The sequence below is a fragment of the Bombus impatiens genome, unplaced genomic scaffold (genome assembly GCF_000188095.3).
Source record: "Bombus impatiens unplaced genomic scaffold, BIMP_2.2 scf_0020, whole genome shotgun sequence".
NCBI lineage: Eukaryota > Metazoa > Arthropoda > Insecta > Hymenoptera > Apidae > Bombus > Bombus impatiens.
The window spans coordinates 1,084,372-1,099,437 of NT_176439.1; the positions used below are offsets into that span (position 1 = coordinate 1,084,372).

General features: G+C 36.9%; 4 protein-coding genes across 6 annotated transcripts; 2 read left to right on the plus strand and 2 right to left on the minus strand.

Moving 5' to 3' along the window:
* Positions 1-3,067: 3,067 nt before the first annotated feature.
* LOC100745925 (inducible metalloproteinase inhibitor protein-like) lies at positions 3,068-4,248 on the minus strand. The gene is made up of 3 exons (XM_003484717.4): positions 3,961-4,248; positions 3,632-3,744; positions 3,068-3,553 (listed from the first exon to the last, which is right to left on the minus strand). The coding sequence occupies exons 1-3, from the start codon at positions 4,010-4,012 to the stop codon at positions 3,419-3,421; spliced, it is 300 nt and encodes a 99-aa protein (XP_003484765.1). The 5' UTR covers positions 4,013-4,248; the 3' UTR covers positions 3,068-3,418.
* A 4,985-nt stretch (positions 4,249-9,233) lies between these two features.
* Positions 9,234-10,569, plus strand: LOC100746046 (chymotrypsin inhibitor). The gene is made up of 3 exons (XM_003484718.4): positions 9,234-9,394; positions 9,810-9,907; positions 10,284-10,569. Exons 1-3 carry the CDS (start codon positions 9,346-9,348, stop codon positions 10,362-10,364), a joined length of 228 nt encoding a protein of 75 aa, XP_003484766.1. The 5' UTR covers positions 9,234-9,345; the 3' UTR covers positions 10,365-10,569.
* A 963-nt stretch (positions 10,570-11,532) lies between these two features.
* On the minus strand, positions 11,533-12,479 carry LOC100746167 (chymotrypsin inhibitor). The gene is made up of 3 exons (XM_003484719.4): positions 12,308-12,479; positions 11,804-11,910; positions 11,533-11,704 (listed from the first exon to the last, which is right to left on the minus strand). Exons 1-3 carry the CDS (start codon positions 12,357-12,359, stop codon positions 11,615-11,617), a joined length of 249 nt encoding a protein of 82 aa, XP_003484767.1. The 5' UTR covers positions 12,360-12,479; the 3' UTR covers positions 11,533-11,614.
* A 267-nt stretch (positions 12,480-12,746) lies between these two features.
* LOC100746287 lies at positions 12,747-14,756 on the plus strand. 3 transcript variants are annotated; one of them, XM_012384430.3, is made up of 5 exons: positions 12,747-12,991; positions 13,509-13,556; positions 13,642-13,736; positions 13,874-13,976; positions 14,207-14,756. In XM_012384430.3, the coding sequence occupies exons 1-5, from the start codon at positions 12,943-12,945 to the stop codon at positions 14,254-14,256; spliced, it is 345 nt and encodes a 114-aa protein (XP_012239853.1). In that variant the 5' UTR covers positions 12,747-12,942; the 3' UTR covers positions 14,257-14,756. The 3 variants fall into 3 exon arrangements, 2 of the variants coding, with proteins under 2 accessions (XP_012239853.1, XP_003484768.1); XR_001102203.3 differs by having other exon boundaries at positions 12,749-12,991; positions 13,639-13,736; positions 13,874-14,050; XM_003484720.4 differs by having other exon boundaries at positions 12,759-12,991; positions 13,639-13,736.
* The last annotated feature ends 310 nt before the right edge of the window (positions 14,757-15,066 follow it).

The window sequence follows — 15,066 nt, forward strand, 5'->3', positions numbered from 1 at the left end:
CGGCAAAGCCCTTCAGGCAGTATTTCCTAATCCACCGGAACCACCGTCAAGCATTTGCCTAGAAAGTATCCTCGTACGCTTCATAATACCCCTAACATTAGGGGTGAAGCTTTTTTAGGCCGGCTCTACTATATTCCAACTACATCCCCTCGTGTTCCGTGTTAAGCACGTAAAACACACGCTTCGGATTTCTTTACAGTTCGATAAAAAATCGCGTTCCAATTGAAGGGCTCGCGACAAAAACGGTCCTTGTCTATGTTTGTCTTCTCTCGGCAAAGAATATTTTAACTAACGTCTTTAATTTCCGCATTTCCATCTCTTCGATAAAATGTTCATCGTACCGTATTACGTGACCAAGGTCCACCAGGTAAAAATACCAACGTTTTCTAAAACAAAAACAGGCGAGTACAACTTTCAGCGGATGAATCGAATTAGATTACGTTTCTTTACTCGTGCTTATAAAATTATGAATTTGCCGAATATCCGCGGTCCAGCTGCAAGTTCCCCCGTTACCTGCTGTCTGTTATTTGAACCGTCAATCTACGCGTAACGAAATAGTAGCCCCGAACGAAAAGTCCGTGTTTCAAATCATAGGTTCGTAATTGTACGCATGTCGCACCCAAAAACCGTATATACTTTACAATAGAAGGAACAAAGAGACAGTTCCCCTTGTAGATCTGGTAGGAAATCCCGCAAAGACCGAATTATAGGTGGTGGAATTTCATAGCGGAATGTCGCTTTGATCCAGTGTTCGTTCGAGCAAATGGTGCGTTGGCTAAGAGGCAGGAATAAGCCCGCGATAATAATATACGCAGTGCGTAAAACGCGACCGGAATATGACTCTATATCTCGTCCTCTTTCTGTTTCGTCTCCCTAACAAAGATACGAGAAACTTGGCACGGCGTAGTTGATCCGGCCGCGGCCATGTTGCTCGCTGCGGAAATTTCGCAGTCACCCCCTTGTCGGTCCTCTCCCGATAACAGCTTGCACGACAAGTGAACTAACAAAGGGGCGTAATCTGCGTCCTGGAAATTCGCCTGCGGAATTTCTGCCCACGGTCTTTCGGGAATCTACGTAAGCTCTCTGTTGAAACTTTTTTGCAGCTTTGTGGGACAAGAGCGGTGCTAAACCGCTATACAGTTCTTTCGCCGAAGAACCGACAGATCTTCGCAAAAACATGAAATCGCACAAATTCTCTCAGCGTGATCGTTAGCGAAATTTTATTCATGCATCCTTTGTACTTTTGCATCTCTAAATTTCCTTAATAATTATTAATAATTTCTCCAGAAAAATCTACGCACGATGCATGAAATTTGTAAAATCGCAAAACTCCCCTCGCTCGTTTACCAAGCCTCGTAGATCGCATCAATCTTACGCAAATACGTACGTAATCGACGGAATGCGGTGCAACGCGTCGTCGTTGGGTATGCAACGAGGGAATCAAGGTCACAGGGCGAAAAACGGAGCGCACGTGGCACGCGACGCATTTTCACAACGATGTGATCGTACAGATGGGGCGGTCGAACGTAGGGGTGAGCTCCAGCGGCCATGTCGGTTCCCAATTAAACAAATGCCCGCTGGAAACTCGAGCAACCCCTCGAGCCAGGCTTGCTTCGTCTCTCTCTCTCCCTCTCTCTCTCTCTCTCTCTCTCTCTCTCTCTCTGTCTCTCTGGCAGACGGTCTGTCGTTCTTCGTTCAACCGCAGAAGGGGAATCGGCGGAGCGCACGTGTCGAGCAGCATGCGAAATTCGAATCGAGGTTGGTTGCTCGCCGGTGTATGCGTTTACATACGCTCTACCTTTCATCTCTCGAGTGCGTTACACGCGCGCGAATCGCTGCGGTCCCTCGCGAGTGTTGCCACACGCGTGCAATCGCCTGCACGTGCATGGAATTTCTAATTAGCCATCGTTTACAGACTGCCGTCTTATTGGAAAGAAGCTTGCTATTGATACGATATCGTTTCGTTTATCGATGTTTTGTAATCGTTTGGATACAGCTACGGCAAATGCATTTTCCAAATATTTCGAAAGAATCGAATGCAGCAAGTAGAACTTGGTTTATTATCAAAAGAGAACGAGGGTCAAATTAGTTCCGATAGCCAAGCAGTTCCGATAACAGAAGCTTGGTAGGAGGTATTCCCTCTAGCTTTTTTTGGTACGTGCTTCGTATAAGAAAATGTGAAGCTCTGAACTCAATATCGATAACGACACTAACGTTACGAGATAATCGGACATTTTAAAATATATGTTTTTGTGTAAAACGTAAGATTCGATTCACATATCGTAACGTATTTCATCTATCTCATCGTGTGTAAATCGCGTGATACCTGCTCATAGAACAAAGATGGTTAATGGCAGACGCTCCTAAACGAAGATTTCTCCGCAAACAAAACGCCATGGCGGTATGGTAAATAGATCTCTCGTCGAGTTCGAGAAAGCGAAACGCAAACAGCGGTCTCTGACGCAGATAACCCTTCTACTTGTAATTAGAAGCATTCGAAGACGACAGAGGCTCGAACGCTATGATGCGATAAACTTTTCTTTCAATTGACATTATCGGTGGACCTTTCTTAGTTTATCGCGATCTCGCGTCTCGTTTTATTGGACACGGAACGAGGAAAAGGAAGGAAAGAGTGGGAGACAGCGGAGGGAAATGTTGCAAGGCCCGAGCGTTTTCGACTTGTGCGTAAATTACATTACGCGTCCAAATATTGGAGCGCCTCTTCGCTTCTCGAGACGGGTCAAACTGTTTGACTTTGCAACTTGTTCTTGCGCACGGAACTCGCTTTGGTACCGTAACGTCTGGCTTGTCAGCAGTCGGACAATGGCTGCTCCCGCTAATCCCGAAAACGGCTCAAAGCAAATGTTTTTGTCAGGTTCCGGACGATGGAACGAGTTGCGACGTTTTACAATCTTTAGAGGAAGTTGAGTGTTCCACGGCAGGCAATAATGCACGATAATTTGTATCGTTTTCGGTACCTACGCTCCTGATTAGGGTTTCTGCAAAGCAACATTGTTTTTACAAAAGCTGAATCGTTTGAAATGAAACTTCTAGCGTTTGATTTTTCAATCCATTTTTTATTTTAATACAAATAAAATGACAATAATTCGGATATCCGTTAATTGGAAGATAGAACTATTAAAATAATATATGTAAGCAAAAAATTAAGAATTTTTCGTGACGAAAAGAGTTTTGCGAAAGGAGGCAACATTTGTACTCTTATTCAATACTTTACGTCTATCGCACGATGACGCTTTCTCATTTTTATAACAAATCGAACTTCACACTCGAGCAACAAGAAAATATGTAGAGGAAAGTTCAGCACCGTGTTATCTACTACATTTTTACTAGATAGAAAATCAACGATGATGGTTCCTGTATGTGTCCCTGTAAGTGCCACTATTAAAAACCAGGACTTTTAGAGTTGTTTCGATTGTAAAATCCGAGCGATCGTCGAACGTTTCCTATTACACTGGCTTATGGGAACACACATGCCACTATCACCGCCATATCTGGCGTATCCTTCTTTGCAATAACAGGCATCGTTACATCTCTAGAAACATAATATCAATGACGTCGATTTTTCTAAACTCATTGAACAAAACTGATTTCTCGATTAATTTCAACTCACGATATTGATAATGGGACAACGTTGACCTAAAGTAGCGCAAGTTGTTTGACAGGCCGATCCACAACGATATTCCTCGTTTGGCCTGTTACAGACTAGTCTTGCAGCCGATGTAGCTAACAAAATTTATTTATTAATTATTAAATTAATTATCGTTATTAAATATCAACTATTTAACGATCTAATATTATTCTTAAAATAAAATTCTTAAAAATAATTCTCAAAATTCTCAGCTGATAGATTCGTTCGTTTATTTTTTATTGCAAGATTGAAAATTTAAAATACTAAACACAGCTACACCTGAGCAAATAAATAAACATCGCAAGACTTACCGGTACAAAGCACCATCAAAGCGATCAACAATACACAAACGAATCGAAACATGTTAGCGAAATATGTACCGTTAGTTTGTTAGTGGTCTTGTCAGAACTGGCGAATACAGGCGACAATGGCAGCTTATATACGTAATATAATACACGTTGCATATATGTTTTTCCCCACATATTGTATTCAATCTACATAAACAGAAAGTAACTACGGCAATATAGTAAGATTTCACGTTTTTGTGTGCGTGATTTTCCTCTTTCCTCCTATTAAATACAGTCGCAATAGTTGATGCACGTACACAGATAAGTAGGCGATAATCAATTAATCGTCGAATTGACTGCGCGAATAAATTTCCCTTAAATCCCCCGAATATATTACGAAACCTCGCGTTTCTTTTTATTGTTGGGATTCCTTTCCTGTTATCATTTCGTCGCTTCTATCTTTCTACTATCGTAACTCTTTCCTTTTTTGGTATTTTGAAGTGGTATTTTACGTTGCTGTCTATTCGCAATCCGTCGTGTAAGAATTAAAAGTGACTCATTTTCTGTTCCAAATGAACGAGATAACACGTCCAAAGTGGTCATGAAAATGGCATTACCTTCCACTGTGCGAAGACGTAAGGATGTAAAAATACCAGGGAATTTTGTTTACCGTTTTCACGAACATTGTTCCGCTTAACTCAACGTCGGGTATTCCTACGTTCGTGCATGCACGCGAATTATTCTTTATATAAAAAATTCCCTGTCATATTTATCGTGCATAACTATTTAGGGAGACTCGCTTTTTCGTGGCTTGAATCGCGATGTCCTCTATGATACAGCTTTCTGTAGATGTAAACGCGTTAAAGTTGATGATTTATATTTGTAAAGAATCGCTAATGTTACGACATAATAATACCACTACCAGAACAATCTCTATTTTACGTATAAATATCTATTATATTATATATAAATTATCAGGATTTACGCGTCATATCATGGAGGACATCACGGCTCAATGACAGTTCAAGCCGTAAAAAATGGGAATCTTGTTAAATGATTATGAGCAATCACGGTAGATCCAACATGCAAGTTTGCAGATAAACAGCAATTCGCACGCACCTATGAGCGTACCAACTATGTTTTAATATTTACTTTGAAATTTGTTATTATCATATTTATAAAATGTAACCGGTAAATTGTCGTGCAGAGGAACCAAGAACAATGAAACGGAGAATTTAATAAAAAAAAAAAAAAAACCGAGATGACGTAGAAAATTCATATATTATGCGTATAAATTCAATCTGAGCGAGTCATTAAAATTTTTCTAACATTATCGCACTAAGTTCAGAGATTATCTCTGCCAAGGCTATTTTCTCAGCGAAAATCGTGTACATGTATATGTTGCAGATGTTGATCTATCCAGTGGGAATAGAAACGCCTCGCGTATGAAGTTGTTTAGAAAAACTTGTTTGAATGAATAGAAAACGTTTAGTATTGTTGAAAGCAGAGAGACGCTGATTGGACGCGTTAATACCAGGTCAGTGTGTCAGAGCGGGCGTTTCATGGGGGGCAAAATGGTGGCCCTTGATTTGGTACAAAGGAACTATGCCTGCCTCCTGTGACGTGACATTACAGAGGGGTGCGAAGTGGAGTAAAGAACGAAGGGAGGTCGGCGTGCAAGGAAGAGGGGAAACACTAGCCGAGGAGGGTAACTCGAGCAATTTCAATCAAGTTTTCCGCTGTCAGTGACTACTGGTCCTTGCTGACGAGAAACCAGGCTTTCTTTCAGCTTGGAAGCGTCCAATGAAAACGCTAAGTACATGGAACGGATCGATATCGAAAAATGGCAGGGTTTATCGATGGTTCTCTTCGAGCGATTAAAGTTAAACGTTGCAAGGAACTGCGATTAATACGTACGTTTGGTGTACCATCGCTTTCTTGCTGAATGAAATACGAAAAAAAAGAAAGGAATTATCGGTAAGAAATAGAAAGAAACGAGGTAATAAATTTCATAAAAGGGAGTTCGATTCTAGAGAAACGAATTATTGGACAGGAGGGGTGAGCGTAGAAAGGAAGCGAAATGGAGAAAGTCGGTGCTGAGTGCTCAATAATAAATAGCATTTTGACTGTCGGATATTCGATTGTAAGCGCTGGGTTTCTCTGAATAAAACGCGGGAAAAGAGGAACTCGACCCTCGAGCGCGACAGAGAGGAAACTTCGAATTCCTGGCTCGTTGTCTCGGCCGACAACGTAATGGCATTTAAGGTAAAAGCAAACGTCGATAGGAGAAGCTCAGCTGGATTGATCGCTGCGCTTGACAAAGTGAACTCGCGACTCTAAAATTTGCCAGTCGAATCGAACGAAGCTCGACCCTTTTCACCCGTTCGAATCGTCGCTAATTGCAGAGTTCTCGCAATACCTCGCGATTGACGGATCGATACGGCAACAATCGTCGAGTCGACGCAGCGATTCCCATCGAGATCCAGATTACGCGAAAGAAAACGTTTGTCCTAGCAGCTTTTCCGATAGCTCCTCTTTTGTGCATATTTATTTAACTTTCCGATTTTATATGGCAGATAATTTACGGCCATAAAGTTAAAGTAAATTCATTATAATTGGCAGTTATAATTTGAAATAAATACAGGAAAATTAACAAAAATATTTTCCCATGTATTGAACCATACTATATAGATGTCAGAAAGTAAAAAACTTTTGGCCTAAAACAAACTGTCAGTTTTTTACACAAGTATGACCATCCGTATGCAATGAATTAGACAATAGAATCACTATAAAACAATAGTAAACACTAAAGGAGACTGATAGATTCGTCTAACAGAGAAATAAAGTACGCGATCGATTATTAACACTAGCTGTACGGGATCCGTCAATTTGACGGATTTCAAACTTCGAAATGAAATATCTCAAAAACCATAGCATCAATTTTAACCATTTCGCATCGTAAATTAATCATTTCATCTAAAGAATTTATACTCGCAATTATTTTTTCCTAGGCTTTCTAATTTTTGAAATCTGTACGTAGTATACCTACTTCTATGAAATCAAATTGATGGGCTAGCTGATTTCATAAACAAATCGTTTTCCAAAGACAGTGTGCAAAAGTTTCAGTTATTGTAGACATTTCCCATTATTGTCTCCGTTATAAAAGTTCTGAATACACCGAAAATGGAAAGACAGAAGAATCTTCGAATAGTGAAGAGGGAAACTTCTTGAATGTGTGTCTTAAAAAGAAAAGGATACGTATTTTTTCTAGTTCTGACTCCGCGGATAAAAGGACGAGCATTCCAAGCACATCCCAAAATGTAATGGGTAAAATTGAAATTGTAATTGACAGGATACAGTGGATAAAACTGAAAGCAGATGGATCTAGGGGTAGGACGCTCGTTCCTATGATATTCAAGGATATCACAGGACCTACTGGCTATGCTAAAAGAAATACTATGTTGAGTTGTGTAACCAGTGCTTTCGAATTGATAATTGACAGACACATAATGGAACACATAAAAGATTGCACTGAAATAGAGGCGCATCGAGTTTTGAAAAAAGACGGATAATCACAGTTGCTGAGTTACGTAGTTTTCTAAGAATTCTATATGCCCGGGGCGCATATGAAGCGAGATCATCGAAAGCCTCCGAAAGATTACAAACAGATAAATTTGCGCTGATATCCGAAATATGGAACACATTTATAAGTAATAGCCAGGCTTGTTACCAGCCATATGAAAATATCTCGATAGATGAACAATTATTTCCAACGAAAGCCCGATGCAGGTTTACGCAATATATGTCGAATGAGCCTCATAAATTTGGCATTAAGTTTTGGTTTGCAGTTGACGTGCAAACAAAATATATTTTGCATGATTTCCCTTATATGGAGAAAGATGAAACTCGATGCTCAAGGGAAAAAGAACAAGATGACTTTGTTTTCCTCAAATTTATATAAATCAGAAAACTGCACGCTTGCTGTGTATAAAAGTAAACCTAACGTAAAAGTCCTCCTTCTAAGCACTAGACATACAGGTATACAATTAGAAGACAATTATAAAGGTGTTCCAGAAACCATTGCTTTTTATAATAAAACAAAGTTTGGTGTGGACGTCGTTGACCAGATGGCAAATATAGTGTGAAAGCAGGGAGTTTTCGATGGTCCCTTCAAGTTTTTTCTCAATATTTCAGATTTTGCAAAATAAACGCGTGGAAAGGAGTTCATATTTTGCCAAAGATCAGACGCTTCATTTCTGTCACTTTCAACTGTCAAAAATGCGAAACAGTTACCAAGTGAGTTACTGCAAAAAAAAAATAGAAGCAATAATTGTCGTATATATTGCAAAAAGATTGTATGCGGAAAATGCACAAACAAAATTCAGTATATTTGTAAAAAAATGTGCTCAATAAATATGATTACCCTATAGCGTTAATATTATTATCATTTCCGTGATAATTAAAAAAAAAAGACTTTTTACTTATTAATAATGTATTTAAACGTGAAGCCTAATATTATTCAATTCAGATTTAATTTGAATAAATCGACTTTTTAAAGAAAATGAGTATTTTCGTTTACCCATCAATTTGACGAGTCCTCGTAGAGATAGGTACATAAGAAACGCCCGTAAACCTAGTGTTAACAAATATAATCTTCAACCGTAAACTGCGTAGTAAACTGTTTAAAACACGTTGTTGAATAAAAGGGTGGCCCTGATAAAGTCAAAGTTTATGTTAGTGTTCGAATATTCTCGTGACCAACTGTAAATATAAAGATACGAATTTGCATGAACATCCGGAAACGAGCGATTAGTGCAGTTTACGGTTATCGTATTTCGCGAAACTTGGTATTTTACGCAGCGGGATCGGAGATTTTCCACACGTATACTTCGTCTTAGAGATATTTTCCTCGTTCTAATGCATACTTGGTAATTGGATCCGGTTAATATTACGATGGTAATTATTCTTATAGTTGCATAACTTAATACTAGTTAAGAGCTTAATATCTGACCCGTCGCGACAGTCCTCGTTTCAATAATTTTTACGTAACATTGGGTCGCGGATAATAAAATAAATAAATAAATAAATACTTATCAGGTTAAATCGATTCGAGATACTGTTAAAGTAGTTCGCAAAGAGACGACGCCTCTGCATCTGTGGGTCATCTACGAACGTCGTGGAGCAAATGAGCGGACGAAGAATTTTTGCTGGTGTATTAGTTGGCGAAGAAGAGGAAAATGACGTAAAGAGAAACGGAGATGCGAGAGGATGAACAAAGATCATCGACATGATCAGATGAAAGAAACGAGAAGCCGTATCTAGGTTTCGTAACAGTAGTATATAAAGCCAAGTATTTCGATAAGTTTGTCAGTAGTGTCAGTTATAAGCTGTCTCGTAAAGGAATCGATAATGTCTCGCATCCTCTTTGTCTTCCTCGCCGTTATGGCTATCTTCTCCAGTAAGTAACTTCTCTTAAAGATTAACGCGATATTTCATATAATTTTATGTCATTAAAAACAAAACATAGAATATATTCAAACTGTAAAGAAAAACTCTTTTTGTTTCGCCTTCCACCGGGTACAGTCACATATTTCTGTATTTTCAATTCACAAAACGTATGAATAGCTAATTCACAATACGAATCCGTTCACTTCTTGACTTAATTATTTATTTCTGTAACAGCATACTTGCTTTACTTGTACGAACTGTACCGTTAACAAAAGCACGAGGTGCTGAATCATTGACAGGCGCCCGCTTAGATTTTACTCTTTTAATTGTTTTCATAAAAATACGAATTTATATAAAAATCTAATCGTTAGCAGATCGATTAGAGATACTGCGAAAAATAATACAGTGATATCGTATTGCTACAGCTTCGTTTGGTCAGCAATGTGGACTGAATGAAGAGTTTAAATCCTGTGGATCGTGCGAGCCCACTTGTGCCAAGCCACGTGTCACCATTTGTACCATGGTTAGTATTAACACGTGAAAAGCACGTTAGAAGGACACGATGAATCGATTTTTCTTAATTCGTTAGATTTATAAATGCAAGCTCCTTAAAAGCAAGTAATAAATCTATGGAATTTTGTAAACAATCGAGTAGAGAATCATTCTCGGAATATTCAATAGGATTACGAAAATACATACTTAATAAATTCCAAAGCCAATAAAGTTTCTGTAAGGTAGAATTGATTGTTGAGTTCTAAAACTCAATGTTTACCATGTTTCTTGCTTGTGGTTTTCATTTGTATTTATATAAATTTAATTACGTTACATTTATTTGCTTTCATTTTTACGGTTTTCTCTGTTCGACGTGTATACTAATTTTTGTTCTCTCATTTTTTCAGGAATGTAAGATCGGTTGTCAATGTAAGGACGGATACTTGAGAAATGGCGAAGGAACTTGCGTTCTTCCAGAAAGGTGTTAACTTCTTCGTTTAACTTATTTGAGACCCATTCTTCACTTTCTCGCTGGCGTTTGCAATCTCTTCGCTGCTACTTTTTTCTTTTCTTCTTTTTTTACTTTACCAGTTTTTAATGAAAACTCAAAATGAAAATGTATTACTCTATCTATTCATGGATTAGTATTAGTCATAAGTTTACCTAAATAAAGACTATAACAATACTATCAAACTGGTGTCTTAAATACCTACTTAAACTGCATCGATCGTTCTCAGTAAGCAAATTCAATGTTTAGAAAAAAGAAATTAAGATTTCAGTGTCGTTACCAATGTCGTGTTAGGTGTAAATGAGTACTCGTGACGCAAGGTTAAAGTTACAAACACAGGTTAATATCTTTTGGAAATAAGCACACATATAGAGTCACACAATGAATCGCTTTAAATTTGCATAGATTCAAATTTTTATTTCCAGTAATAATTTCAAATTAAATTAAGTTCAATTTTTAGTAAAAAGTTCGATTCTCTATTTATGCGCTCGTCGCTATAATTCTCCATATTAAAGATAGCGAAATTCTAGAAAAAGTAAACGTACTTACCATAAAGATAAGCAACGACGACGAAGAGAAAAATAACAGCGGTATGAGACATGTTTGAACGAAGAAACCTGCGATCATAGTGCAATTATGCATGACTGCAATTATAATTGTAATTGTCTGCTTTTATGCTCGATAATTCGTCCTTCTAAAGGCCGCTATCTTTGCTTGTTACGTATTTATCGGTCTAATCTTTCACTTATTTAAATTTAATAGACCTATTTAAAATTATCATCAGCCTACGATTTTGTAAACTATTCAAACTCATGGTCGAATCGATTACAAAAAAAGGTAATTAATTATTCATAAAAGCACGCGATTATTAGATACTGAAACGAGCGGGAATACAGTGAAAAACACGGTGATGAATTTGTATCGTTAAAACTTTTTTCGGTCAACAATGTGAATTTGTCCTATGCTTAGTATTATTATGTTGATACTATTATCACTACTATTAATACTAATATCAGTATAGTCTCATAACGAGTCATTTCGCTAAGTTTCTATTGACATTCGTTGTTTACATTCGAACAGCCGTTTTAATACCACAAATCACACATAATAATAATAATTATGTAAGAGGAAATGAATAAAGAAGAATATATGCATACATCTGTGATACTTTATTATTTCATTTAAAAACTACCATTTTCTAAGAATAGCCTACCCATTCATCCAATCCAATTATTGTCTTTTACATTGGCTAACTGGGACACAGCGTTTAGCTGCGTTTCTCACATGTCCTTTAACACAGTGGCAGCCACGAACGCATTCCTGATGGAAATAAACGAGTAACGCGTTACAATTAAACGGAGAGTAACGGAGACAAGATAATTTTCATGATCGAGAGAAGTGTATATATGTAATACTGACCTCAGGACAATTTACGCGAGGCTTAGCACACGTAGGTTCGCAAGAAGGAGAAGGTCCACACGCCTTGAATTCTTCGTTCGGACCACAAGAAGAGCTGACGCTACTTACTATATGCACATAGAATAATGATATATCTTGAAATAAAGCAGCGATCGAATAATGAACAATCAACGATACGTGTAATGACGACGATATAAATAAATAGAAAATGCTTACTCAACTATGTAATCGTATTACTTCTACAAATTTCATTTCTAAATTTCACAAAGATTTGTTTCTATTTTCAAATCTATTTCAATTTTAAAACTATTTAGAAACGGTGAATTTTGGTTTTCTACTGTTGTTCGATTCGTTTATTCAAATTTTTATTTTCGAGTAATTATTCCAAATCAAGTGTATGTTCAGTTTGGTATAAAATATAATTTTCTGTTTATACACGTGTCGCTATAGTTGTACATATTGAAGACAGTGAAATTATACAGACAATGAACATATTGTACTTACTACAAATATAAGCAACGACAACGAAGAGAAAAATAACAGCGGTACGAGACATATTGAAACGAAATCTTCGATCACAGTTTGACTACAATTGTAAAAATTTTCGTGCGCTTCTGATTAAAATTCGTAACAGCAGTCTGTTTTTATACTCGATAATTCGTCCTTCTAAAAATCGCTATCTTCATCTGTTATGTGTTTGTCAGTATATTCACCGTACGCTAATTCGATCGCGTTACTAATTGTATGTTACGAGGAAATTTACACGTTATGAATATTTTACAAATTATTCGAAGCTCGTATAATTTGTCTTACGTGTCATATCATTAACAACTATACCAAAAGTCACCATGTTACGTTATTTCGTTATTATAAATATCAAATATTTATAAAATATAATTGCATTATAATTTAAAGTCGTTGAAATCTACTTAAGATACAAATATACATGTGAAGAATAAACTTACAGATAAGCAGAAACTCGCTTAAACAACGATTATAAACGTCGCAGATGAATTACGCTCTCTTTGACTAAGCCAAGGTGTTGATATATAAAAGGACTGAGAGACGATCGTTGCACAGTGCACATACACAATGTTTTATTCTACTTAATCTTCGTTTCTAGAAATTTAATCGACAAAATGTACCTAATAACAACAACTTTTGCCACATTAACACTTTATCTCATACGTAAGTACATCTGTTTTGTGAAATCGGGCAGCTTTCTGAAAAAAGTGCCCATAAGACAAAATGATGATTTAAGCGAATTAAGTTTTGGTTCTAGGTATTTAATATTAGCTAAGTTTCACCTGATAATTATAACGGCTCTTAAGAAACATTATCTTTTTCATATTTACAAACTAAATAAAAAGTAATTCACCTATTTGACTGGAAAATTCATCGAGCATCTACATATCTACAAATTTGCTCTTTCACTGAAAAATCTTCAACAAGTCGGAATTTCCAGTTCTTTCGTCGTGAAATTTCATTCCAAACCTTGGTTCTAAATCTTTATTCGTCTATCTTCGCTGTCAAATGATAAAACATAATTATTTATTCTCTTTGACTTGCGCGCGCTATCACTCTCTCATTACCATAAAAGGATGATTAAAATATTAGTATGGAAAGATGATTAACTATTCGACGTGAAACACTGGTATTTTCAAAAATTGCAACGAAACCGGAATTAGAGTTATTACTCTTTCAGTCGCCACCAACAGAATTTTCACTGCTGCTGACGAAACCACCGAGTCTGGTAAATGTGTTAAATAATTATTAAACCTCCATATGTATCTTTTGCTTCTCGATTTACAACGTTAACGTTAGTTTTTGTTTAGAAGAACCGACGAAATGTGGCGAAAATGAAGAGTACACGACGTGCAATCTTTGTCCAAAAAATTGCGAAAATCCCTTTCAAGAAATTTGCTCGCCAGGGGTAAGCAAGAAGAATAAAATATGGCAGGATCTTGATTATCGGAACGCCGATTAGAGGAAAAAGACAAAGTTATTGGAAAATCAACGTTTTATTATGCAAGCATTAATTAAAATGAAGATTTGTCGTCTTTGTTTCAGCCTTGCATAAAGGCTTGTAAATGTAAATCGGGATACTACAAGGACAGTGAGGGCGTGTGCGTGTCTATCATAGCTTGCATCGTCGATAATATCAGAAATCGAAGTGAGTAATCATCGATATACGCAGAATATACAGAAATGTGTCAAATGTCCAAGATACGGTTTTCGTTATATTCGGTAAATGAAAAACAAGATTCCACTTTTGTATTCCTATTTATAAAAATATGGAAAGATATGGATAAAGACAAGGTTCCGCAGTTTACTAAGAACGTTTCTAATCGTTAGAAAAAACAAGAAACGAGAAATCTCCTGAAATAATTATTCTTCTCGTAGTTCCACAGGTAACAGAGCGAAGCGATTCTTCTTCGGCAAATACGTCATAGCCAAGGTGCTAAAATTGAACAGGTGTTTATCCATGTTTGGAAGAAGGAAGTTTAAAGAGTACAAGTAGAACGAGAATTACGCGTATTGTGTACGATATTCGGGAAGAAAAATAGATATATTAATCTGCTGTTACTTACTCAATTTTAATAACGTCTGTCGCAGTATATTTCTTGATATTTGTGTATAAATATCAAGAATTATGAAATAAATGTTCCCATATTTACATACTTCAAGCGAAGTGCGGTCAGTCGTATGAATTTCTGCAAATCTTGACGGATGTCAAAGACCACGACCTCTCCAGATTATAATTTTGTTAATTGCTCGTCTTGAACGATACCGATATTATCTCACGATACTTACTTTTTCAAAACATATGTTGCATTAAAGAATAATTCGAGGAAAATATTTACTATCGAATCGTAGTACTTAAATTTATCGAGGAAATTGACAAAACAAGGTGCATCTGCTACCGATTAAAGATTATTATACAATTATCTAATCATGTGACAATATTTCTAACCAACAGTGTATTTACTTCGAATGGTACTCCAGGTCAAGTACTGTCGATTTATCAATCAACATCTAACGTACGCTTCTAGAAGCATCCTCCGACCGGTTGGAGCTGTTTCAAAGACAGATTTTATCTTTCTATCGTTAGGATATTTCTTAAATTTGAGGAGAATTAAAAAAGATCGTGACTTAGAAATGACGAGACAAAAACTTTTTTAAATATTAAATATTATTTTTCTGCGGCGCAGCTAAGTCTTGACCAAACTGCTGCGACTTCTTTAAATATTCCAGAAGCTTGA